General features: G+C 46.2%; 1 protein-coding gene across 2 annotated transcripts in view; it reads right to left on the bottom strand.

Moving 5' to 3' along the window:
- Window positions 1-19,164: 19,164 nt before the first annotated feature.
- Window positions 19,165-27,006, bottom strand: part of LOC137350618 (atypical chemokine receptor 2-like) — a 45,512-nt gene continuing 37,670 nt past the window's right edge. For both annotated transcript variants that reach the window (XM_068015374.1, XM_068015364.1), the window contains one exon: window positions 19,165-25,899. In XM_068015374.1, the coding sequence (XP_067871475.1) occupies window positions 24,763-25,875 (1,113 nt within the window). In that variant the 5' untranslated portion in view covers window positions 25,876-25,899 and the 3' untranslated portion in view covers window positions 19,165-24,762. The remainder of the gene's footprint in view (window positions 25,900-27,006) is intronic.

The following is a 27,006-nucleotide window of genomic DNA, read 5'->3' on the forward strand; positions in this document are numbered from 1 at the left end:
TCTATTTAAAGAATGAGATACTGATGAAGAAATGGAGTTCTCCTCACAGACCTGAGAGCAAGGAGTGGACAGTAGTTCACCAGTTAGTGGTGCCACAGATATACCGGAGAGAAATATTAAGAAGGGCCCACGAGATTACAGCAGCTGTACATGCCAGAGTACGAAAGACCAAAGCCTGCATAAGAAAGTTTGACTGGTCATAACTCCACTAAGATGTGGTGGAGTACTGCAGGAATTACCACATGTGCCAGGTTGAGAGGAAACCCCAACCTACAGTGAAACCTGCACCCCATGTCCTGTACCGGTGTTAGGGGGACTCTCCAGCAGAGGGCCAGTGAATGGTACAGGACTCCAAAAGGTTAGACAGGGAAGGGGAAAAAGGGATCAAGAGGGCAGGTTAAAGGAAGTCTGGGAGGAATCCCAGATGAAAACCCCTACTGTCCAGTCAGCCAACCCCGTAAAATGTGAAAAGTTAGACCCCACATCCTCCTTTGTAAATAAAGACACTAGAAGCGCCCCACCAGAGTTGCTAACAGCATTTACCGGAACGTGCAGAGACAAAGAAAGACTTCTCGGGGGCAGAGAAATCGTGAGGATGAAGCCTCACCTAGTCGAAGTGCCACAGGGGAGTGCAGTACAAATACGTGCAGGAAGGAGTGTCCCAGAGGACAAAGGGGAGATTAACAAAGAATCCTCCCCCACAGTCAGAGAAAAAGTCAACCACCATCCCTGAAGTCAAAGGCCTTTGCATGAATCAGCATATCACTGAAAGAGAGTTCAGGATAGACCCGCCCACAACTTCCTCTCTTGGGAAAAATTCCAATTTAGGGCTAATTAAATCTATCGTCACTCCCCCCCAACCACCCCCCTTGGCAGACCTCAACAGGAACAAAGACCCTAGGCAGTCATGCCAATGGGCAAGCTGAAGAAAATCTTCCCCAAAGAACCACATGGTTACTGGGATGCCAAAAAGGGGAAATTAAAGCTGCACTGGCACCAAGAAAAGACAGTTTTAGTAAGTTTTAAGATTCATGAATGAATGGAAATGATGAGAGAAATGCATGGTTTTCTGTATCTTTTATTTTCTCCCAATCCTTTTAATGAATTGCACCTTTTCTCAAATCACATTTTAGTCCCCTGGGTGTGGAGTTATCATGCAGGCTCCCACCTGCCAAGAATGAGGCACATTAATTTCGCCACATGAACATTACATTTCAAATTGTTGCTGGGAATTATAAGGCAAAAAATCAACACATACAGGCTTTCTTAGGTTTCAAGAAGAAAAGTTGAAATTTATTAAACAAACTCTAATATGGTTAATGCCTACGGATACACGCTAACATACATAGGCGTTGCACACATGCAAGTTGAGACAGAAAAGAGCAGAAGAAAAATAAAGTGGAGAGGTTTGAGGCAATATCTGAAGAGTTGTTGTTATGGTTCTTGGAGCTCACTGTAGAATCCTTGATTGTAGGTAGATCTTGCTTTTCGTTGGGGCCCAGTATTCTTCTTAAACCTTGTTAGCTGTAGGAGACTTTTCTGTCTTGGGGTTCATGTGTCTTCAGTGGATTCAGAATCTTGTGAGAAAGAGATGGGAACAGACAGGAGAGAGATCTGCTCAGTCCAGGTACAAATTCAAAAAACTCAGGTTGCCCAGCAGGTTAGTTATGTGACAAGCTGGTTTGACCATGTCAGTTTGTGTATTCAGCCATCTTAGCATTCAACCTGGAATGCGAACTCCCCCACCTTCAATGTCTGGTGATCAAAAGTCCATTGTGGGTTGAATGTCGGGGAATGGTTGCTTTGTCTTTGCAAACACTGTCTGTTAATATGCAAATGTCTTTTCCAGCCATGGCTGATCTGTTTAACAAGTCCTTTCTTCACTCCAGTAGCAGTTTAAAATCAATATTCATGACAAAATTAATGTCTCTTGTTCTTGGCAGGTGGGGGCCTAGTGGGGGCCTAATTATGATTTTTAAAAGTTTAAGATGGAGCCACATCCATTCTGCTAAAGGACAAGACAGAAATCTTGGAGACCAGGACAACAGAGAACACAGATCAAAGACTTTTCTTTTGAGACCTGAAGAACAGTGGATTTTGCCCTCCTAGTCTTTTGGGTCATAAACAAGGCTTCAGTGATACTGAAGATGCAAATGTACCAGGCAGCTGTTAACACTTGGGAATAATGGAAGGCCCAGGTGGCTCTGTGAAACCAGACTTCTAGACTTTGCATGTAGGAAAAGGACAATAAACTGTTGACTTTTGAGTCCAGATAAATTTAACAGATTTTCTGAAGGCAGATAGGCTGTAAGAAGGGAATCCAGTGGGTGCAGCCTTGAGCGGGAGAGAGGGAACAGCTGCTGTCAGAAATCTGAGACAGTGAACGGCTGCGAAGACTGGAACCTGTTTTGAAAGTTGAAGTTCTTGGAGAAGGAGAAGAGGAAGACGAGCAGGATCATCAGGACGTCCAGGTTGAAAGTGTTTGGAGAAGTAAGCAAAGAGGACATTGATTTTGTAAAGGTCTGGGAGATCCAGCCCATTGCAACTGGGAGGAGTTTGGGACTTTTAACCACAAAGGATGTCACCATCAAAGAGGACTATGTAATGTATCAGTGAGATGTGACGTTTTCAAGTATTTTATTAAGTAAAGAAAATACCTTTTCTTTGTAATCTGGGTATCAGCTACTTACAAAGAACTATTTAGTTAACAGGGATTTCCTTTAATTTAGTTGTTACAATAAAAGCCTTAACATGTGAAATCTAGTCGGATAATTCTTTAAATTGGTCTGGGGGTTCATATCTTGTATTCAATGTTAACGATCACACTGAGGGCATAACCCCTGCATGAGAGAGAAAATTCCATCACTTCCTTCAGACTACACCAAGTGTCAGCTCCATGTGACCAGAGATGGAAACATGAACACTATGCCTTGTGTTGACCAGAGGCTCTCCTGTGCCTATCCATTTGGCCACGCACTCTCTCTTTTCCCCATTCCTGTCTCACCATCTGCTTTGAAACGCCCGCCCCCCCCCCCCATAGGCCTCCAGGTTGCAGAGCCTCTTCTTCCATTGGCGTCAGGATGAGGTAAGAGATGCCACCACCGGTCTTGGCTCTTTCTTTTGCATTGTGCACAGTCTTCTCCCGCAAACACATAAATGACCATTGCTAGTTGCCCAACAAAGACAAGCTTTTGCTGGTAGCAGCTATGATGGTTCCACAGGAATGCCTCCTGCATACAGCCACTCAGAAGCAGCAGTGCAGGAGTCAGCTCTGACGGACCGGTGCCCTCCACAGAGAGGCTGCAATGCCTCTGACCGGCGATGCTGCAACCTGGGTGGGCATTCCCTTTCTATCAATCTCACCCTCATCCATAGTAATATGAAAGGCTGTAAGGAAAGCAATGTGTGGTGCACTCATCTTGGAGGATTGCATGAAGTCATTAACCCGCTTGTGGCACTGTAGCCAGATTCCAATGATGACTCCATGGATACTGACCCCCTCTGCGATCTCCATCCAGGCTTGCTTGGTCTGGTGGGCCAGTGTCCTTCTCCCTTCCTGGGGATAGAGGACATCCCTCCTTGCCCGAGCAGCCTGGAAGAGAACCTGCAAGGAGAGGTCACTGAACCGTGGGGTCTCCTGGGATCTTTCTTCTGTTATTCCCACGCAAGACATTTTCCTCAGAGCTTCAACAGGTGCTGCTGTTGTGGGAGGAATGATTTGACAGAGTGCTGGCAGCCCATTAAAATGGTGCCAGCATTTCCAGTGGCGTGACCTGACACCGCCACTGCCACCTAAGTGGACAGCCCCTCCACCTCCCGGAAGTTAATTAGACAGCTACCGTTGAATTGCCTTCTTCAGCATGCCCCCAGCCCCACCCAAGTGGCAGCAGTTCTGACTACAGTTCCCGGTAGCGGACCTGGGGCCTCGCTGCAAAATTAAGCCCTTGGAATGGGAATTCCAGAGCTGAGGGTGTAGGTGAAGGCATAACAACTAATAATGTGTCAAAGAAAGTGGGGGATTCACAATAGGCAAGAATTCGAGGAGCACAGCAATCTCGGAGAGTTGTAAAGCTGGAGGAGTTTACAGAGATAGGGAGGGGTGAGACCATGAAGGGATTTGAACATGATGACAAGAATTTTTCTTTTTATTCGTTCATGGGATGTGAAAGTTGCTGGCAAGACCAGCATTTGTTGCCCATCCATAATTGCCCCTGAGAAGGTGGTGGTGAGCCGTCTTCTTGAACTGCTGCAGTCCATGTGGGGTAGGTACACCAACAGTGCTGTTCTGAAGGGAGTTCCAGGTTTTGACCCAGCGACAGTGAATGAATGGTGATATAATTCCAACTCACGATGGTGTGTGACTTGGAGGGAAACTTGAAGGTGGTGATGTTCCCCTGCTTCTGCTGCCTTTGTTCTTTTAGGTGCGGAGGGCGCGGGTTTGGAAGGTGCTGTGTAAGGAGTATTGGTGAGTTGCTGCAGTGCATCTTGTAGATGGTACACACTGCTGCCACTGTGCGTTGGTGGTGGAGGGAGTGAATATCTATGGTGTTTGATGGGGTGCCAATCAAGTGGGCTGCTTTGTTTTTTGCATAGTGTTGATTTTCCTGAGTGTTGTTGGAGCTGCACTCATCCAGGCAAGTGGACTGCATTCCTTCACACTCCTGACTTGTGCCTTGTAGATGATGGAAAGGCTTTGGGGAGTCAGGAAGTGGGTCAGGAGCAGATATGTAGACAGATTTTGGAAATATGTAAAGGTAACAGGGTTGTAGTGGTGGGTGATTTTAACTTCCCCGATATTGACTGGGACTCACAGTGCTAGGGGCTTGGATGGGGCAGAATTTGTAAGGAGCATCCAGGAGGGCTTCTTGAAACAATAGATAGATAGTCCAACTAGGGATGGGGCCGTACTGGACCTGGTATTGGGGAATGAGCCCGGCCAGGTGGTCAACGTTTCAGTAGGGGAACATTTCGGGAACAGTGACCATAATTCCATAAATTTTAAGATACTTGTGGATAAGGATAAGAGTAGTCCTCGGGTGAAGGTGCTAAATTGGGAGAAGGCGAATTATAACAATATTAGGCAGGATTTAGATTAGGGGTGGCTATTTGAGGGTAAATCAACATCTGACGTGTGGCAGTCTTTCAAACGTCAGTTGATTAGAATCCAGGACCGGCATGTTCCTGTGAGGAAGAAGGATATGTTTGGCAAGTTTCGGGAACCTTGGTTAACGCGGGATATTGTGAGCCTCATCAAAAAGAAAAAGGAAGCAATCGTAAGGGCTGGAAGGCTAGGAACAGACGAATCCCTTGAGAAATATAAAGACAGTCGGAAGGAACTTAAGCAAGGAGTCAGGAGGGCTAAAAGGGGTTATGAGAAGTCATTGGCAAACAGGATTAAGGAAAATCCCAAGGCTTTTTATACGTATATAAAGAGCAAGAGGGTAGTAATAGGCCTTCGGTGCCTGTCTCAAGGTTTCAACCTTGAAAGAGCAAACAGAATCTGTGATATATTAACCTCAGTGACACACGGATTCAATAGATTCACGTGTTTTTGTTGGGTCACAGAGTTCATTGTACAAAAGCAGACTTTGATCTTGAGGGGAGACAGATTTCATACAATTAACCCTTTCAACAGTATTGTTTGACAAGCATTAATCAGTATTTTAATTGTAATAAGTTTTTATGTGCTGAATATTTTAACGGATTTGTATGGAAAAGTAGAATCTTGAGGGAATGTTCAATCTGGATTGCTACAAATGTATGTTTTGTGTCCAGTTCTGGGCAACACACTTTAGGAAGGATGTTAAAGCATTAGAGAGGGTGCAGAAAAGATTCACAAGAATGGCTCCAGAGATGAGGGACTTCAGTTGTGTGGATAGATTGGAGAAGCTGGGGTTGTTCTCTTTGGAGCAAAGAAGATTAAGAGGAGATTTGATAGAGGGGTTCAAATCCATGAGGGGTCTGGACAGAGTGGATAGAGAAAAACTGAAGGATCCATTGGCTGAAGGATCCAGAACCAGAGGCCACCGATTTAAGATGATTGGCAAAAGAAGCAACAGCGACATGAGGAAAAACTTTTTTTATGCAGTGAGCAGGAAGAATGTGGATAGCACTGCCTGAGCGTCTAGTGGAGGCAGTTTCAATCGAGGCATTCAAAAGGGAATTGGAGAATTATCTGAAGTGAAAAGATTTTGCAGGAATACAGGGAAAAGGCAGGGGAGTATGACTAGGTGAGGTGTTCTTGCAGAGAGCTGGCACAGACACAATGGGCTGAATGGCCTCCTTCTGTGCTGTAATCATGCTATGATTCTGTGATAATTAACTCCTCTGTCTGATTTGTAAAGATAAACTCTATCTCCCTCTGTACCATGCACTATTTTACAAAGCATTACATAGATGTTATAGCATGGAAAAGGTCATTCAGCCCAACTAGCCCCTGCCAGTATTTGTTCTCCATATGAGTCTCCTCCCACCCTAATTCATCTCACTCTATCAGCATAACCTTCTGTCCCTTTCTCCCTCACGTGCTTACCTAACTTCCCCTTAACTACATCTGTCTTGACCTAAATGTGGGGCAAACAGTCTATGGACAATTTCTTTTGTGACTCCCTCAGTGGAGTGCCAGCCTAGATTGTATACTCAAGTCAATGGAGTCGCACCTGTGGCAAATCTGGTCACATGGCAGCCAACTGCAGCACAGTTGTTTGCAAGAACTGCAAGGAGGAAGGCCATCAGACCAAGGACTGTAAGCAGACTAAGTGTTGCAACTTGTGCAGGGCGGCAGGCCATCTCTACAAGACCTGCCCCAAACGCTGCCTCAGTTATGCTCAGGCGGCAAGGTCCAAGGAAAGGCCCGGAGAAGGTTCGATGAAGGCGTCTGGTGTTCGAAAGGAGACCAGCAACCTTCTCCGCAGTGAGGAACTTCAACCTGAGAAGGACAAGGAAGGGGAGGCAGCTGAAACCAGTGACCCAGCACCTACCCAGCGCCTGGAAACCCCTCCTCCACAGACAGAATCAATGGAGGAGGAGGCAGCAGATGGACAAACAGGTCAGTGGCAAGTGGTCCAGAGGAAAACCACAAAGAAAAAACATCCCAAAGCGGAACAGGCCACCACCCAAACCAGTGGTAAGAGGAGGCTATCTTCTGAATCAGACTGCAACAACTCCTCTTCACTGGACGGGGGAATGCTGGGATGACAGCCCCTTCAAAAGAGGCGGCAGAACTCCGAGATGGATGATAAAGCATCCCAGCCCCCGGGCACTGGAAGCTGTGATGGGCCCGGCGTGCCCCAACCCCAATGCCCCACACGTAACGACGTGGCCAACGCTTCTCAGCTCCGGGACACCGGGAGCAAAGGCACGTCTGGCGCACCTCAGCTCCGGGAAGCCGGGAGCAGTGATGTTTTCGAGGAGGAACAGATGGAAGCAGCTGAGGACAACCCAATCCTCTCTGCCTACAAGAACCGCCCCCCCCCCGATGTCACCCGAGTGGAACAAACACTGCATGAAAAAGCAGGAGGGGTTTCTGAGCCCAACCAACGTGAAACTGCTTGCACACACGATGGGTATGCAGGAACATCCCGAAGGACTGGGACTAGCAAGGACAAATGGTATGGGGCGCAACAAATAACTTTTAAAAAATGGGTGTAGGAATTGCTTCCATTAATGTGCGTAGCATTAAATCTACTACGTGATGTGTTTCAACCTTGGATTACCTCACCAAGGTCAAAGCCGACCTACTGTTTCTGCAGGAGTGTGGAATACCATATCTCAGCACCAACAGGCAGTGGTCGTGATGGTGGTCCCACGGGCCATCGATCTGGTCGGGGGGTAATGATTGCCGTTCCTCCGGCCTGGGTATTCTGCTGCGGGGAGGTAACTTCACCATCTCCGAAGTTAAGGAGGTGGTGGGCGGTCGCCTCCTCGTAGCAGACGTGATGTACAACAACGCTCCGCTCCGGTTGATCAACGTGTACGTCCCGGTACAACGCAGCGAGTTGATCAACGCTCCCACTGCTGCTGGCAACGTCCGGGCCGGTCATCCTAGGCGGTGACTTCAACTGCATCATCGATGCGGTTGGACGATCCGGCAGTGACGACAGCAAACTGGATGCTACGTCCAGATTCCTAATGGAAACAGTTAAAGATGCCAAACTGCACGACGTCTTCAGCAAACCTGCAGACGGAGCGCAGCGCAGATACACATGGTCAAGATCGGACGGGTTTGCCCGTTCCAGGATTGACTTCCTGTTTGTGTCCCGTGCTGTCACGATCGGATCCACCGACGTCAAGCCGGTGTTCTTCTCCGACCATTGCCTCTTACTGGCCGACTGTCACTTACAGGACGACCAGCGGGTTGGCAGAGGGACGTGGAAGCTCAATGCTACACTGCTGACCCCAGAGAACGTTGAGGAACTCAAAAGGGATTACAAAGGTTGGAGGACCGTGAAACCCCTCTTTGAGTCTCCAGTTCACTGGTGGGAAGCGATCAAGGAGAACATCAAGAGGTTCTTCATCCACAAAGGTGTTCAGAGGGCGAGAGAGAGACAGAGGGAAATGTCCCGACTCCAGAAAATTATGCAAAATCTACTCCGGTTGCAGTCAATGGGGGTCGAGGTCAAAGAGGACCTCCAAGAGGTTAAGAGCCAGCAGGCCTCGGTCTTTGCCAAGGAGGCCTCCAAGATCATATTCCGGTCCAGAGTCCGCTCCATCGAGCAGGATGAGACGTGCTTGCGTTACTTCGTCCAAAAGGTACACAGAGAGAGCTCTGTTATCAGCAGCCTGAAGGAAGAAGATGGTTCGGTAACGTCTTCGCAGTCCGACATACTAAGGATCAGCCAATCCTTTTATGCTGGGCTGTATGACGCGAAGCCCACAGACATCAGAGCCTCCCAGTCCTTCCTGTCATCTATCACAGAGGTCTTAGATGACAGCAGGAGGGAGAGATTGGACAAGCCGCTAACTCTGGACGAGCTGACAAAGGCCGTCGAGTCCTTCGAGACGAGTAAAACTCCTGGGAGCGACGGCTTACCGGTCGAGTTGTACTCGGCCCTGTGGGACTGGGTCGGCCCGGACCTGCTGGAAGTATACGAGAGTATGCTCCTGGCCAGCAGCATGGCAGAATCCATGAGGAAAGGCATCATCACCCTCATTTACAAGCGGAAGGGGGAGAGGGCAGAAATCAGAAATTGGCGGCCCATCTCACTGCTTAATGTTGACTACAAGATTCTGTCCAAAGTCATAGCCAGTCGAGTCAAGTCTGCTCTGGAGTTGGTGATTCACCCCGATCAGACCTGTACTGTACCCGGCAGGAAGATCTCTGATAGTCTCGCGCTACTCAGGGATACGATCGCCTACGTACGGGACAGGAGGGTGGACACCTGCCTCATCAGCCTGGACCAGGAGAAGGCTTTTGACAGGATATTGCACACCTACATGATGGATGTGCTTTCCAAAATGGGGTTTGGGGAGGGAATCTGCAATTGGATCCAACTGCTCTACACAAACATCAGTAGCGCAGTCTCAATCAACGGGTGGGAATCGGAAAGTTTCCCAATCAAATCTGGAGTCAGACAGGGCTGTCCTCTCTCCCCGGTCTTGTTTGTTTGCTGTATTGAACCCTTTGCTGAGTCTATTAGGAAGGATGCGAGCATAAGAGGGGTGACAATCCCAGGCAGCGGAGGCACTCAGGTTAAAACCTCCCTGTACATGGATGACGTCGCCGTCTTCTGCTCGGATCCGCTGTCTGTGCGCAGACTGATGAGCATCTGCGACCAGTTCGAACTGGCCTTGGGAGCCAAAGTTAACCACGGCAAGAGCGAGGCCATGTTCTTTGGGAACTGGGCTGACCGATCCTTTGTCCCCTTCACCATCAGGTCAGATTACCTGAAGGTGCTGGGGATATGGTTTGGAAGGGCCGGGGCGTGCACCAAAACCTGGGAGGAGCGAGTAGCCAAGGTACGACAAACGTTGGGCATGTGGGGGCAGCGATCTCTCTCCATTGTGGGTAAGAACCTGGTCATCAGGTGCGAGGCGCTCACGTTGTTGCTCTACGTGGCGCAGGTCTGGCCCATACCCCACTCCTGCGCCGTGGCAGTTACCCGAGCCATTTTCCGCTTCATCTGGGGATCTAAAATGGACCGGGTCCGGAGGGACACGATGTTCAAATCTCTGGACAAGGGCAGGAAAAGTGTACCCAACGTGGCCCTCTTCCTGATGACCACCTTCGTGTGCGGCTGCATCAAGCTGTGTGTAGATCTCCAGTACGCAAACTCCAAGTGTCACTACGTGCTGAGGTTCTATCTGTCCCCGGTGTTGCGAAGGATGGGCCCGGTCACATCCCCGCGGAGCGCTCCATGCAGTTGGGCCGTGCCGTACCACCTATCCTTCGTGGAGCAGTTTCTGTGGGAAAACACCTTTGACCACCGGTCCATCAGGCAGTGGTCTGCACGGAATGTCCTCAAGGCCCTACGGGAAAAGGAGACGGCGGATCCTGTCGGATGGTTCCCCGAGCAGACCGTCAAAGTCATTTGGCGGAATGCCTCATCACCAGAACTTTCAAACAAGCACCAAGACGTAGCTTGGCTGGTGGTGAGAAGGGCCCTCCCCGTCAGATCCTTCATGCACACCCGAAGTCTCGCCCCCTCCGCACAGTGCCCCCGCGTTGGCTGTGGTGGGGAAGAGACGGTCGCCCACCTCCTCCTGGAATGTGTCTTCGCAAAGCAGGTGTGGAAAGAGATGCAATGGTTTTTGTCGAGGTTCATCCCAAGCAGCTCTGTAACACAGGGCTCTGTGCTCTACGGGCTGTTCCCAGGGACGCACACCGAGACAAACATCAACTGCTGCTGGAGGACTATCAATTCGGTGAAAGACGCCCTTTGGTCTGCCCGAAACTTGCTGGTCTTCCAGCGCAAAGAGTTGTCCACCACCGAATGTTGCAGACTGGCACATTCCAAGGTCCAGGACTGCGTGCTGAGGGACGCACTAAAGCTTGGGACAGCCGCAGCAAAGGCTCAATGGGGAAAGACCACAGTGTAAGGTCCCCCCACCAAGCTGAACGGGGGAGCTGGATCCATGGAAAACCCATCAAACTGTATCGGAGAAATTTTGTGTGCTGTAAATGTAAAAATGTATATGGCATGACAATGAAATGGAAGCGTTGTGAGGCAACTCATGATTGTATCGAAGGTAACTGATCACCTTTGCACTATCTGTATTCTTTGACTTGATGCTGTTTAAAATTGTTTGGGAATGTAATTTTTACAGATTTTTATGAATAAAGTATATTTTGGAAATTTAAAAAAAGTCAATGGAGTTAGAGCTTGACCCAAGATCCACTGACTCAGAGGCGGGAGTGTTACCCACTGAGCCTCAGTCACCATTAATCATGTGTGAGCTGCAACATTGGGTGTTCGAAGGCAACATTACAGGGCTGTAAAACAGCTCTGCCACTGACCCCGCCAAAGGTCACGGGGTTAGAGGGGGCCATCCCTTTATTTGAGTAGGAATGCCACATGTCTGTGCCTCCAGAAGTGTAACCAGACCTCCTGCTAAGCCTCAGTGGCCAAAAAATCTGCTTAATACTGCCAGACCATCACAGGAATAAGAGTGGGCAATTTCGCCCCTTGGGTCTGTTCCGCCATTCAATGAGATCATTGCTGATCTGTGACCTAACACCATATACCCGCCTTTGCCCATATCACAGAATTGTTACAGTGCATCAGCTGTCCGAAAGAGAAATTCCCTCAATTCCATTCCCCTGCCTTCTCCCCATCTTTTGGGCCTCCTTATCTCGAGAGACAATGGATACGCGCCTGGAGGTGGTCAGTGGTTTGTGAAGCAGCGCCTGGAGTGGCTATAAAGGCCAATTCTGGAGTGACAGGCTCTTCCACAGGTGCTGCAGAGAAATTTGTTTGTTGGGGCTGTTGCACAGTTGGCTCTCCCCTTGCGCCTCTGTCTTTTTTTTCCTGCCAACTACTAAGTCTCTTCGACTCGCCACAATTTAGCCCTGTCTTTATGGCTGCCCGCCAGCTCTGGCGAATGCTGGCAACTGACTCCCACGACTTGTGATCAATGTCACACGATTTCATGTCGCGTTTGCAGACGTCTTTATAACGGAGACATGGACGGCCGGTGGGTCTGATACCAGTGGCGAGCTCGCTGTACAATGTGTCTTTGGGGATCCTGCCATCTTCCATGCGGCTCACATGGCCAAGCCATCTCAAGCGCCGCTGACTCAGTAGTGTGTATAAGCTGGGGGTGTTGGCCGCTTCAAGGACTTCTGTGTTGGAGATATAGTCCTGCCACCTGATGCCAAGTATTCTCCGAAGGCAGCGAAGATGGAATGAATTGAGACGTCGCTCTTGGCTGGCATACGTTGTCCAGGCCTCGCTGCCGTAGAGCAAGGTACTGAGGACACAGGCCTTCTCCCCATAACCCTGCACATTCTTCCTTTTCATATAACTGAACCTGCCTCCACCACTTTCTCAGCCAGCGCATTCCAGACCTTAACCACTCACTGGATGAAAAAGTTTTCCCTCATGTCACTTTTGCTTCTCTTACCAAATAATTGAAATCTGTTCCCTCTCATTCGCGATCCTTTCATGAGTGGGAACAGTTTCTCTCTGTCTACTCTGTTCAAATCCCAAAATGATTTTGAATACCTCTATCAAATCACCTCTCAGCCTTCTCTTTTCCAAGGAAAACAGTCCTAACTTCTCCAATCAATCTTCATAACTGAAATTCCTCATCCCTGGAACTATTCTCGTGGATCTTTTCTGTACTCTCTCCAATGCCCTCACATCTTTCTCAAAATGCAGCGCCCAGAACTGGACACAATACTCCAACTGAGGCCAAACTAGTGTCTTATACAAGTTCAACATAACTTCCTTGCTCTTGTACTCTATGCCCCTAATAATAAAGCCCAGGATACTGTATGCTTTAGTAACTGCTTTCTCAACCTGCCCTGCCACCTTCAATGGCTTATACACATATACACCTAGGTCCCTCTGCTCCTGCACCTCCTTTAGAATTGCACCCTTTATTTTATATTGTGTCTCCATGTTCTTCCTACCAAAATGTATCACTTCACATTTCTCCACATTGAACTTCATCTGCCACCTGTCTGCCCATTCCACCAACTTGTCTATGTCCTTTTGAAGATCTACACGATCCTACTCACAGTTCACAATGCTTCCAAGTTTTATATCATCTGCAAACTTTGAAACTGTGCCCTGTACACCAAGACCTAGGTCATTAATATAAATCAAAAAAGCAAGGGTCCCAACAGTGATCCCTGGGGAACTCCACTACAAACCTTCCTCCAGGCTGAAAAACCATCCATTAACCACTACTCTTTCTTTCCTGTAACTCAGCCAATTTCGTATCCATGTTGCTACCGTCCCTTTTATTCCATGAGCTACAAGTTTGCTCACAAGTCTGTTGTGTGGCACTGTATCAAACGCCTTTTGAAAGTCCATGTACACCACATCAACAGCATTGCCCTCATCAATGGTCTCTGTTACCTCCTGAAAAAACTCCAGCAAGTTAGTAAAACATAATTTTCCCTTAAGAAATCCATGCTGGCTTTCCTTAATTAACTCCCATTTGTCCATGTGTCTATTGATTTTGTCCCTAATTATTTTTTCTAGAAGGTTCTCACCACCGAAGTTAAACTGACTGGCCTGTAGTTGCTGGACTTATCTTTACATCCTTTTTTGAACAAGGTTGTGACATTTCCAATTCTTCAGTCCTCTGGCACCACCCTCGAGTCTAAGGAAGACTGAAAAATTATGGCCAGTACCTCTGCGACTTCCACCCTCACTTCCCTCAGTATCCTTGGATGCCTCTCGTCTGGTCCTGGTGTTTTATCCACTTTAAGTACAGAAAGCCTATCTAATACTTCCTCTTTATAAATTTTAAACCCTTCTAGTGTTTGACTTACCTCCCAATTTAGTTCCACACCCCAGCCTTTTCCCCACAATAAGTCCCCTTCAAGTACAAGTCCAATTGCCTTTTGAAAGTTACGATTGAATCTGGTTCTACCACCCTTTCGAGATAGTGGATTCCAGATCTTACCAATTCTCTGTAAAGAAATTTCAACTCATTTCCTCTCCAGCAATTATTTGAAAGTTATGAGTTGTGGTTACTGGCCTGCTTGCAAGAGGAAATGTGATTCTCCTTACTTGCTCTATCAAAATCCCTCATAATTTTGAATAAATCTATTAGGTCACCCCTTAAACTTCTCAGCTGTAAGGCGAACAATCCCAGATAATAGCTTCATAGAATCATAGGATAGAAGGATCAGAGGGGAGCGTGCTTAAAACTCTCCATTTAATGACTTTATCTACAGACTATTTTGAAGTGACACACAAACTATTTCTAAAACATTATTGGACTGCAAACTTGGCTTCTTGTGGAGGCTGGGCCTTTATTTTGTGTTTAGCATAGAAGGAGGCCATTCGACCCATTGAGTCAGCGCGTGCTGTTTCGAAGAGCAATCCAGTTAGTCCCACTGCCCCACTCTTCCCCCATACCTCTGCAACTTTGTCTCCTTCATTTTAACCAATTTCCTTTTGAGATGTACTACTGAACCTTAAATAGTAGATCCTTCAACCCTGACATCATCCTGGTAAACCTCCTTCTGTATCCTCTTCAGGGCCTTTCTTTAATATTAGTAATCAGAATTAAAACTCTGCTTCCAGTAATATGAATTGTAGTTGACCACATGACTGGGGAGATGCTAAATTGAGATTGATATATTTTTGTTAGGCAACAGTATTAAGGGATATGGAACCAAGGTGGGTAATCCAAGTTGGTACAGATTAGCTGTGATCTAATAAAATGGCAGAACAGGTTTAAGGGGCTGAATGGACTCCCCTGTTCATATAGCACTGACCCAAATGGCTCAGGAAGTCCAGGACATTCGTGGCCCAGGTAAAGCCCTGAGCATCAGTGAGGATGAGACTGGTTTCATGAGCAGGGTTTCTGCCTATTAATTGTAATCCTTTATTAACCTGAGCAAATATTCAGCAAGCTTGACAACTTTCAAGATGCATTCTGGAAAACTATCGCTGCTAATTTGCAGCCTCTCCATGTCCTCCTAACAACAACAACAATTGCATTTACATAGCACTTTTAACATGGTAAATTGTCCCATGGTGCTTCACAGGTAAGTTATCAAGCAAAATTGGAAATGGAGCCACATAAGGAGATATTAGGAGAGATGTCCAAAAGCTTGGTCAAAGAAGTAGTTTTTATGGAGCATCTTAAAGGAGAAGAGAGCGGCGGAGAGGTTTAGTGAGAAAATTCCAAACTGAGGACCTAGGCAGCTGAAAGCACGGCTGCCAATGGCGGAGTGATTAAAATTGGGGATGTGCAAGAGGCCAGAATTAGAGGAGCGCAGAGATCTCAGAGAGCTGTAGGGTTGGAGGAGGTTCGAGATAGAGAGGGATGAGATCATGGAAGGAATTTCTAAACAAGGATGAGAATTTTAAAATTGAACACTTGCTCTTCCAGGAGTCAATGCCGTGCAGTGATACAGGGGAGATGGGTGAATGGGGCTTGGTGTGAGTTAGGATATGGGCAGCAGAGTTTTAGATGAACTGAAATTTACGGAGGGTGGAAGATGGAAGGCTGACCAGGAGTTTGTTGGAACAGTCGAGTCTGGAGGTAACAGCAGCATGGATGAGAGTTTCTTCCGGAACCTTCTGCCTTTCCCTTTCATCCAAGTCCTATACAGCAACAACGTGTTCCTGGAGACGACACCTCAGTTGAGGGTAGTTTTTTGGCGAATACACCGTCACAGGCTCCATCCCTCCTAGGCAGTAGCTCAGACAGTGGAGCTCTGCATTGGTTTAGATAGTGAGCCAGAGGACCTTTATCGAGTCAATGAATAACAGAAAGTTGTGTGGGAAACCAATTCGACAAGGTAGGAGTCATGATGGTGGTGGGGGCAGGAGGATCCAGAGAATTTACTGTTTTCCAGAATGATGCAAAGAGAGAAATGCTCAAAAGGTCTCGAAATCTAAATAAACAGGAGTTTGAAAAGGGGTGGGGATTGATATTGTCCACTACTACGTTTGAAGTTGATTGCAGAAACAGCAATTGTTGAAGCCAGGAACCCAAAGATTGAAACCAGTTTTTTTAAGTGAAATCATAGCTTGGACCCCATGATTACGGCCTGTGTATTTGCTGAGTTGCGGATTTTGACATTTTCCTAGAAACACAAAGCAAAATTGCTCCCTGGCAGGGAAACAGTGAGCAGTTTCTTTTTTACAAACTGCCAAGTTCTGTTAGAATAAAAGCTAATAACCTGTTTCCCAGGTAATGGACCTGGCAACAAGACATCAGAACTTGTTCTCAAAAGTCACACAGCACTGAATAATCACAGAAGTAAGTCTATCACCGACAATAGCCCACGGATAAAGCTCCCCATCTCAGAAAGAGCACTGCTGGAAGCACTGGGATCCTTTGTTACAGGAGAGGAGGGGAAGAATTTGGAGATGGAAAGCTTGAATGAATGTGCGAACGCTTAATCTGCTTACATGAAGAATACTTTATTTCTGCTACGGACTCCAGCTATTCAGCTTGAATTCCTGTCTCTGAGCATTAACTGAGGTGTTAACCTTTTATTTTAAGCCCACGCCAGAAACAAGCTTTAGGCCCAATGCTTATTCAAGTAAGCAGCCTAATGCCTGTTTTGTAAACCCCTCTGAAATAGTGGTAGCCAAGTCTTCATGTGCCTTAACTGGAGACCGTTAAAGGGACTACTGGAGGCTGCAACCAACAAGGCAAGAGTTTGAAACATATCTCCATGAAATCTGATAACGCACAAAAATGGGCACAGGGATTGTGATGGGCAATTAACCCGTGCCCATTGCTTCCAATGCAGGCAGCACACAAACTAATATAAATGATTGTAGTGTGCAACCACCTCTAAGTGTGCTATTGAGTGGCTGCACGCCTGAGCAGGAGTCGCAAAATCGTGAGAGGCTATCAGAAGTTCAAGCCAATCTGCACTACTTAAAGCCAGCCTGCAACAGTTAAAGGAGAGGGTTCATTCTGGCTGGAGCAGGTGGTGGAACTGGTTGCAGATGAGAGTGTGAGCAAGAAGAGCTCAGTGAGTGTGGTGAATGTGTAGGTGATGCGCCTGCCATACTTGGTTAGCTGGCAATGTGTGGAAGATGTGAAATTCGGTGTGAGGCTTGCAGTAGTGCTAAGTGTGTGAGGGTGAGGTAAGGTATCTGTTCCCCAAGGGTCAGTGCTGGAACCACTGCTTTTTTTTGCTATATATAAATGACGTGGATCTTGGAATACAGAGTGGAATCTCAAAATTTGCTGATAACACCAAACTTGGAGGTGTGACAAACAGTGAGGATGTTATGAACCGCCTGCAACAGGACATAGATAGGCTGGCAGAATGGACAGACAGGTGGCAGATGGAATTTGATACAGATAAGTGTGAGGTGATGCATTTTGGCAGAAGGAATAGGGAGAGGCAATATAGACTTAATGGCACAGTTCCAAAGAGTGTGCAGGAACAGAGGGACCTGGGAGTATATATGCATCAAAGGTGGCAGGACGTTTTGAGAGAATGGTTAGTAAAGCATATGGTATCTTGGGCTTCATAAATAGAGGTATTGAGGACAAAAGCAGGGAAGTTATGCTGAACCTTTATAAAGCTTTGATTAGGCCTCAACTGGAGTATTGCATCCAGTTTTGGTCACCAGACTTCAGGAAGGATGTGAGGGTCCTTGAGAGGGTGCAGAGGAGATTTACCAGAATGATTTTAGGGATGGAGGATTTTAGTTACAAGGTTAGGTTGGAAAAGCTGAGTTTATTCTCCTTAGAACAAAGGAGATTAAGGGGAGATTTAATAGAGGTGTATGAGATTATGACAGGCTTAGATAAGTTAGACAAGGAAAAGCTGTTCCCATTAACTAATGATATAAGGACTAGGGAGACACAATTGAAAGTTTTGGACAAAAGATGCAGGGGGAATATGAGGAACCACTTTTTTACGCAACGGGTGGTAATGACCGGGAACTCACTGCCCACAAGGGTGGTGGAAGTGGAGACAATCAATGACCTCAAGAGGAAATTGGATAGGCACTTGAAGGAAACAGACTTGCAGGGCTACGGAGACCGAGCAGGGAGTGGGACTGACTGCATAGCTCCATGGAGAGCTGGCATGGACTCGATGGGCCAAATCTCCTTCTTTTGATCTGTAAATGACTCTATGACTCTATGACAATTGGAGGCAGCAGGAGCTAACTTGAGGGGAAACAGGCATGGCTGCATGCCCTTATGAAGGAGACAGTGCTTGCCATCATTGAAGCAGCCATGACTCAGGCTGTGGTCAGTGGTGGAGTTGAAACCATTGAAGATGGTGGTATCCTCAAACCTAATCCTCCTCCCCACATCCCATTACCCCCTCATCCCACCATTTCTTCTGATTTTTAAGCTGCAGATGGCGTAAGCATGCACCTCTTGGACTCCACCCCCGCACCCCCCCCGCCACTCCCTCAATCCATCCCAAACCTGGTGCCTTTCTCCTTTTAGATAATCAAGAACTGCAACCTAGTCAGGCAGTGGTGGAAGAAAAGGAGGTGAAAGAGGAAGGAGACAGCGATGAAGAAGAAACACTGTCATTTGATCGGCCCCTCACAGCCACCAGCTCCGATAGTGACACTGTGTGTATTAGAGGACAGCTTAGAGACACTGGGCATGAGTGGGCAGCAGCCAGGACAGGGTACAAGGGTAGCGCCAGTTCACAGGAGGGCGAGATCACATGTGAGTTCTGCTGCAGAGAATTCAGATGAGGATTTCAATGGGGCAGTCTACAGAAAAAGGCTGATGGGTATGCATACTGAAATGCTTGGTACATTGGCAGGCCTGCCAGAAAGCCTGTGGACACTGTCAAGGAGCATAAAGGAGCCCAGCATTAACCTTGCTGCAAAGGAAGCCTGGACTGAAGTAATGTGCATTCAGCTTGCTGCCATGCAAGTTCTGACTGCTGCCACCACAGCTGTGAATACCAGTGTGCAAAGAGAATATTTTTTGTATGTAATACCAAATTTTACATTGTATATAAAGTGGAACGGCAAGAATAGTGAGGCAGCTCATGTTCTGTATCAAACGAAAGTGATCTTTATTGCAGTTTCTGAAATGTCCAATTTGAATTGTTTTGTAATGCATTTTTTTTTTACAAATTTTATGAATAAAGTATATTTTTGGGATAAAAGACTTCCCACAAATTTCTTCTGGCTGAATTCATGGCCAGTTGTGACAACCAACAATGATAATCTGTAAACATGGCTAACAGGACACACACAGATCACTGATCACAGGGCCCAGTGTATAGTACCAGGTTCTTTCTGTTTCCTGTAGTTCGAAACTAAGAATAAGGAACCAAATGAGTATGTTGTATTTATATATTTCTTTTGAGATTTATTGAGCTCTCAAAGATATACATTCAAATATATATTGTGTATGAAAGTCCCCTGTACATTTAGTTGTACATTGTCACAGATATGATATTTGTTGTATATGTTCAGGATACATCAGACGCACAGAATAGGTTGAATTGGCTATTACACAGGTAGTCATTTTGATATAAAGTATTTTCTTTGTTGCTAATGCTTGAGTATACGCTTATTAACTTTGCATTAGGTGCAGCTTTATAGTGATTCACGAAGGCAATATTATGAAAGAAATTAGTAGAAAACTCCAGGAGGAATAAAGCACTGTCCAACAGTTAATAATGTTCATGTCACTGATAGGGAGCTTCTCTGGGCATGTTAGAACATTGTAAAGACAAAGAAACCACAATGCTTTGCATCAGCGAGAGAACCTGTCCAATGCTACCCACCCTCGTGAAACTATGATCCTCTGTACATACAGCTTGGCAGAGAAAAGCTAATGTCTTGTAGAGTAATGCCACATGACAGGTTAACATTGAAAGTCTATTGCAGAGCCACCGAGAAGCACAACAGGTACATGGTGATACTTTTAAAACGGACATTCTCATAGAGAGCAGCTGGTATATGAATATTTTGAATGTTGGGACCCCAGATTTTTCTCATCGAGGGTTTTTAGAACATGGAATGCTTTACCATGAGTCATTTTTGAGGCAGACTCTTACATCATTTAATTGAGAAAGTATTTGAAAATGAAGAATAGAAAGGGATTTGGAGAAAGGGCAGGGAAATGGGATAGGAGTATATAGGTCCAGTTGAAGAACGCCCACTGAGAGAAGCATGATGAAGCTAATGGCTGTAATTTAGATGATTTTATCTTCGAACTTTATGATAGTAATGTAGCAATCTTGTGAACATCAAGATAATTCGTTTCCTCCAGGTATTATCAATTCCATAAAGTGAGACAATCGCTCCTCCCTATCTCTGCAACCTCTGACTCTGCGACCTTCTGAGAATTCAGCTTCCCTCTAACTCTGGCATCTCGTTCATGCACCAGTTCCTTCAGCCTACCATTGCTGGCTATGCCTCCAACAACCTAGGCCCTGGAATTCCCTCCCCAAACCTCTTTGTCTCTCCATCTCTCTCTTCTCCTTTATGACGTTGCTTAAAACCTACCAAGCTTAGTTTAGAGATACAGCACTGAAACAGACCCTTTGGCCCACCGAGTCTGTGCCGACCATCAACCACCCAATTATTCTAATCCTACACTAATCCCATATTCCTACCAAACATCCCCACCTGTCCCTATATTTCCCTACCACCTACCTATACTAGTGGCAATTTATAATGGCCAATTTACCTACCAACCTGCAAGTCTTTTGGCTTGTGGGAGGAAACCAGAGTACCCGGAGGAAACCCACGCAGACACAGGGAGAACTTGCAAACTCCACACAGGCAGTACCCGGAATTGAACCCAGGTCACTGGAGCTGTGAGGCTGCGGTGCTAACCACTGCGCCACTGTGCATTTGGTCACCTGCCCTAATGTCTCCATCTTCTGCTCGGTGTCAATTTTTGTTTGATTACATTCCTGTGAAGTGCTTTGGGTGACTTACTGCAGTAAAGGAATTCAAATTGATGTTGTTTCAAATGACCAATTAACCTAATAAAGATCACAGTAAGTTTCCCTATGTCATGGAGAGGCGAATAAGATTAGACACAATTTAAGTCTCCACTGAGAAACTGGCTAATTCTAATGAAGACTCTGTGTTGTACCTCTGCATCACGGGCGGAATTTTCTGCCCATGGTAGGGCTCCCAACGCTGGGCCAGAAAGGCGGGGCGATATCCTGTCTCGGCCAACTGGACCCCCCGAAGTGATTCTATAGCGACAGGCCAATTAACAGCCCACTGCCGGGATCTCCACCCTTTAAAGACAGGGATCCCACCTCCAGGAGCTGCTGGCCAATCACAGGGCCGACAGCTCAGTAGTATTAGTAGCACCACCAGAGCTGTGGCCACTGCCGGTACTGCAGAGGCTTTGGATCCAGACCCAGTGCTGAAGATCTGGACCTCAGGTAAGTGAGATGGTGTTGCTGGAGCCAGTCAGGAAGGCCCTGCTGATTGTGGGTGGGTGGGGAGTGCGATGGTGGTTGTTGAGTACAGGGGAGGGGGGTTACAGGGAGGTGTTTTATTTGTTAGCATGGGCCCTCCATGGGCAATCTGTGGCCCAAGGAGGAGGGTGTCCCCCCAAGCCCGCAGGGAATCGCCTTGTTTTACTAGGTGACCCACCCCTAGCTTAATGCCAACAATGCGGGGAAGTGCTGTAAATAGGCCTCTTAAAGGGCTTCAATTGGCTTCTGGATGGGAAGGCCCGACAAAATTGCATTGCGACGGGGCGGCAACAGGCCCTCTGGCCCCCCACCCCCACCTCTTGTCACAATTCTCTGGGCACCCCCCCGCTCCCCCGACCCCAGCCTCCTAGCCTGTGTCAGGCGGCCCCATACAATCCAGCTTCTGGAAGTTTCCTTCCTCTATGGTCTCTTTTCTCTGTTTTTATTTCCTTTAGTCATGGGGTCCTTGAAAGGCTTGAAAAGTGCTTCCAGTTGCCCTCAAAGTGATTTAATTAAGTTGGTCGCACGACTCTTATCAACTAAGCAGATTGTTAGAAAATAGAAACTTTGGAGCAAACCAAAAGTCATAAACATTAAATAACCTGCCTTACAAATCCTCTCATGCATGGATAGAAAACATGAAAAGGTCCAAAAGATGTTAATATGAATTATAATGCCATTTAGAAGGAGAGAGAGAAATCAAATTAGCTGTTATCCACAATTATTGGTGGATTGCTTCATCTGGCTGGAGAGGGGATTTTAATAGTGACAATTGAAATACCAAAATCATCATAAAATGTTGAACGAATTTGTATTGTTCCTTATTCAGTAAGCATAATCTGCAATATGTTACCAAAGATTATATAGCGTATAGTCCCAGGACATCACTGCAGGAGTTCCTCAGGGTAGTGTCCTAGGCCCAACCATCTTCAGCTGCTTCATCAATGACCTGCCCTCCATCATCAGGTCAGAAGTGAGGATGTTCGCTGATGATTGCACAATGTTCAGCACCATTCGCAACTCCTCAGAAGCAGTTTGTGGCCATATGCAGCAAGATCTGGACAACATTCAGGCTTGGGCTGATAAGTGGCAAGTAACATTTGCACCACACAAGTGCCAGGCAATGACAATCTCCAGTAAGAGAGAATCTAACTATCTCCCCTTGACATTCAATGGCATCAATGGCACTGAATCCCCCACTATCAACATCCTGGGGGTCACCATTGACCAGAAATTGAACTGGAATAGCCATATAAATACTGTGGCTACAAGAGCAGGTCAGAGGCTGGGAATTCTGTGGCAAGTAACTCATCTCTTGATTACCCAAAGTCTGTCCACCATTTACAAGGCACAAATCAGGAGTGTGATGGAATACTCTCCACTTGCCTGGATGTGTGCAGCTCCAACAACACTCAAGAAGCTCGACACCATCCAGGACAAAGCAGCCCGCTTGATTGGCACCCCATCCACTACCTTCAACATTTATTACCTCCACCACAGAGGCACAGTGGCAGCAGTGTGTACCATCTACAAGATGCACTGCAGCAACTCACCACAACATTTCGACAGCATCTTCCAAACCCGTGAACTCTACCACCTATAAGGACAAGGGCAGCAAATGCATGGGAACATCACCACCTGCAAGTTTCCCTCCAAGTCACACACCATCCTGACTTGGAACTATATCGCCGTTCCTTCACTGTCGCTGCGCCAAAATCGTGTAACTCCCTCCCTACTCTGGGTGTACCTACACCACATGGACTGCAGCGGTTCAAGAAGGCAGCTCACCACCACCTTCTCAAGGGCAATTAGGGATGGGCAATAAATGCTGGCCTGGCCAGCGATGCCCAGATCGCATGAATCAAATAAAAAAATGTCTAAATTTAGAATATCCCTCTTTTCTTGAAGGAGGGGGTGGGTGCAGTCCTTCCAGGATTCTCTTCCTTTGGGTTAACCCTTTCTCTACTCAGTTTTTTCTCAGATACACACATTAAGGAGCTTCAACCTTTCCAGTTTCGGAGAACGTGTTGCAAAATAAGCAATTAGTGCAAAATTTCAAACGTGAAGTTTCACTCATCATTAATCGTTGTCGTATCTTGCATAATAAAATTCTTGCATATTCTGCACATCATACTTTAGATGTAATCATAAAATTTCAAAAAAGTCACACTTTTTAATAGGCTTAATTCTCTCAGGAACCAATCAAAAGACAATTCTTTCCAATCCACTTATCCTGATTAGTACAATATCCCAGGAACTGCTGTTAAAATCTGAGCCAATTAGAATAAGTGAACAGCTGTGAAGTATTTTTTTCATTGTTACCAGGGCGATTTGAGTTGGCTTACTGATCTGCTATGAGGAGGGATTGAGGAAACTGGGCCTGTATACTCGAGAGTTTCAAAGAATGAGAGGTGATCTCATTGAAGCATACAAAATTCTTACAGGGCTCGACAGGGTGGATGCAGGAAGGATGGGAGTCTAAAAACAGGGGACACAGTCTCAGAATAAGGGGTAGACCATTTAGGACTGAGATGAGGAGGAATTTCTTCACTCAGATGGTGGTGAATCTTTGGAATTCTCTACTCCAGAGGGCTGTGGAGGCTTAGTCATTGAGTATATTGAAGACACAGATCAATAGTTTTCTCAATATCAAAGATATCAAGGGATTATGGGGATCATGCAGGAAAATGGCATTGAGGTAGAGCCATGATCTAATTGAATGGTGGATTAGGCTCGAGGGGCCGAATGGCCTACTCCTACTCCTGTGTTTCCTGTGTTCCTATGTACTGCTATTCACTGACTTCACTAACATCTCTCACAAACTGATATCATATTCTCTGACTGAACTTTAGCAAGCTGCAATCCACCCATTAAAACCAAATAGAAGCAAGAAGACAAGTCAAGAAGCAGCACGAGGGTGAGGATAGGCCAAGTAAGGCAAGATCTGAGAAAGAATGAAGTCGGTTAGATTGGAGGACAAATGTCTAGAAGTTGGTGCATGGAATGGTGTCCCACATGATATGGGTGTTGCAGTATTTGGCAGAATTTCTAGAAACTGGAGGTCCCTTCAGGTAATCAAAATGCAATGTGTTTCACAATGCTTTAGCCTGGTCAGTTTGACTAGCAGTTCGCAAGTCCTCTGTACATACTGAAAAGATCCACTTCAACATGATTTGAAACAAGAAAACGGAATTCTAATAGAGATTGTGTCTCCAATACCCTTTATGACCCCACTACTGTAGCATAGTCATTTCCACATCTGAATACATGCAATATTGCTGCTTGCTGGTTTCACTGCGCTCTGCAGTGGGGACCATGATCCCCATCTCCTTGTTACAGCCGAGCTTCTGGATTATCTTCATCAAAATATTCTTCAGATGTCTCCGAAACCTTTCATTCACAAAAGCGTAGAGGAGTGGATTGAAACAGCAGTGGGTGAAGGCAATAGACTCTGTTACTTGCAAGGCATAATCCAGCCTCTTGCTCACCTCACAGTTGTTAATCATGCCAAGGTCTTCCAGAGAATGCAGAAAAAGAACAATGTTGTAAGGGAACCACAAGACGAAGAACACAGTAACCAATATGATGACCAGTTTTAAGGCTTTGTCCTTGCTAAAGGATCTGGATTTGAGGAGGACAGAGGAGATCCGAGCATAGAAGAAGATCATGGCAAAGAATGGAATGATAAATGCAATGACATTGATCTGGAGTTGTATCATTGTCTTCCACATCACCAGCTGTTCATCGCCATAGTGACTGAGGCAGGTGTACCGATTGCCAATTTTCCTGGACTGACTGAATATTAGTTCAGGGATTGAAACCATCATTGCCAGGGTCCAAACGACAGCACTAATGACAATGCTCTTGTAGATTGTCCTATGGTTCTTCATGGAGACTGTGTGGACGATTTGCAGGTACATGTCCAAACTCATGCAGGCTATGAAGAAGATACCACTGTAGAAATTCACGCTATAGACAGCGCTTATTATTTTGCACATGGCATTTCCAAAGATCCACTCTGAGGTCACGTAGGTGGCCCAAAAGGGAAGGGACACAGCAAACAGAAAGTCGGAGATGGCTAAATTCAGCAGGTAGATGTCAGTCATTGTTTTCAACTTGAGGTACTTGATTATCATGAGGACAAGGAAGCCGTTGCCGAGCATTCCGAAAACAAACACCGTTATGTACAGGACTGGAAGGAAGATCTTTCCAAAGGCATTGACTTCATCCTTTGCACAGGGAAGATAGGGAGTGAGGTCAATATCGGTGTAGTTATAGTCCTCGTCATAATAGCTTGAGTTGTTGGAGGCCCCCTCCAAATTAATACTGCTCATTATCATAGACATGGCGAAAAACCTTCAGTTTCCTTACTGAAAGAGAAAAATAACAATAATGCTCAGTAAATTTGCAACTAAAAAAAAAATGATTTGCTCTGGTTGTGCACAACCCTTAAATATTCTTGAAGAGGTCAAAAAAATTATTTTCTTCCCCACCTCGGAATGAAACACTAAAATGCATTGTTTTTTCTACAGGGAATAAACATCTTTCAGTGTGATACAAAGTCTAGACCAAAATGTCCTGGGTTTGATCCCTAGTCTGTGCTGAGTTAACTAATCACCCCCAGAAAGACAGAACGAGCATTTATATAGCACCATCCACGATCTCAGCATATCCCAAAGTACTTTAAAGCCAATGAAGTACTTTTTGAATTGTAGTAACCAATGTAATGTAGGAAATGCAGCAGCTAATTTTCTGCACAGTGAGTTCCCCCAATGTAATAATGACCAGATAATCTGCTTAATGATGTTGGTTGAGAGATAAATATTAGCTGAGAAACCCCCTGCTTTTCTTGGATCTTTTAAATCTAGCTGAGTGGGCAGACAGGGCCTCAACATAGAACATAGAACATTACAGCGCAGTACAGGCCTTTCGGCCCTCGTTGTTGCGCCGACCTGTGAAACCATCTGACCTACACTATTCCATTTTCATCCATATGTCTATCCAATGACCACTTAAATGCCCTTAAAGTTGGCGAGTCTACTACTGTTGCAGGCAGGGCGTTCCACGCCCCTACTACTCTCTGAGTAAAGAAACTACCTCTGACATCTGTCCTATATCTATCACCCCTCAACTTAAAGCTATGTCCCCTCGTGTTTGCCATCACCATCCGAGGAAAATGACTCTCACTATCCACCCTATCTAACCCTCTGATTATCTTATATGTCTCTATTAAGTCACCTCTCCTTCTCCTTCTCTCTAACGAAAACAACCTCAAGTCTCTCAGCCTTTCCTGATAAGACCTTCCCTCCATACCAGGCAACATCCTAGTAAATCTCCTCTGCACCCTTTCCATAGCTTCCACATCCTTCCTATAATGCGGTGACCAGAACTGCACGCAATATTCCAGGTGCGGCCGCACCAGAGTTTTGTACAGCTGCAGCATGACCTCGTGGCTCCGAAACTCGATCCCCCTACTA

Source organism: Heterodontus francisci, chromosome 2, assembly GCF_036365525.1.
Source record: "Heterodontus francisci isolate sHetFra1 chromosome 2, sHetFra1.hap1, whole genome shotgun sequence".
NCBI lineage: Eukaryota > Metazoa > Chordata > Chondrichthyes > Heterodontiformes > Heterodontidae > Heterodontus > Heterodontus francisci.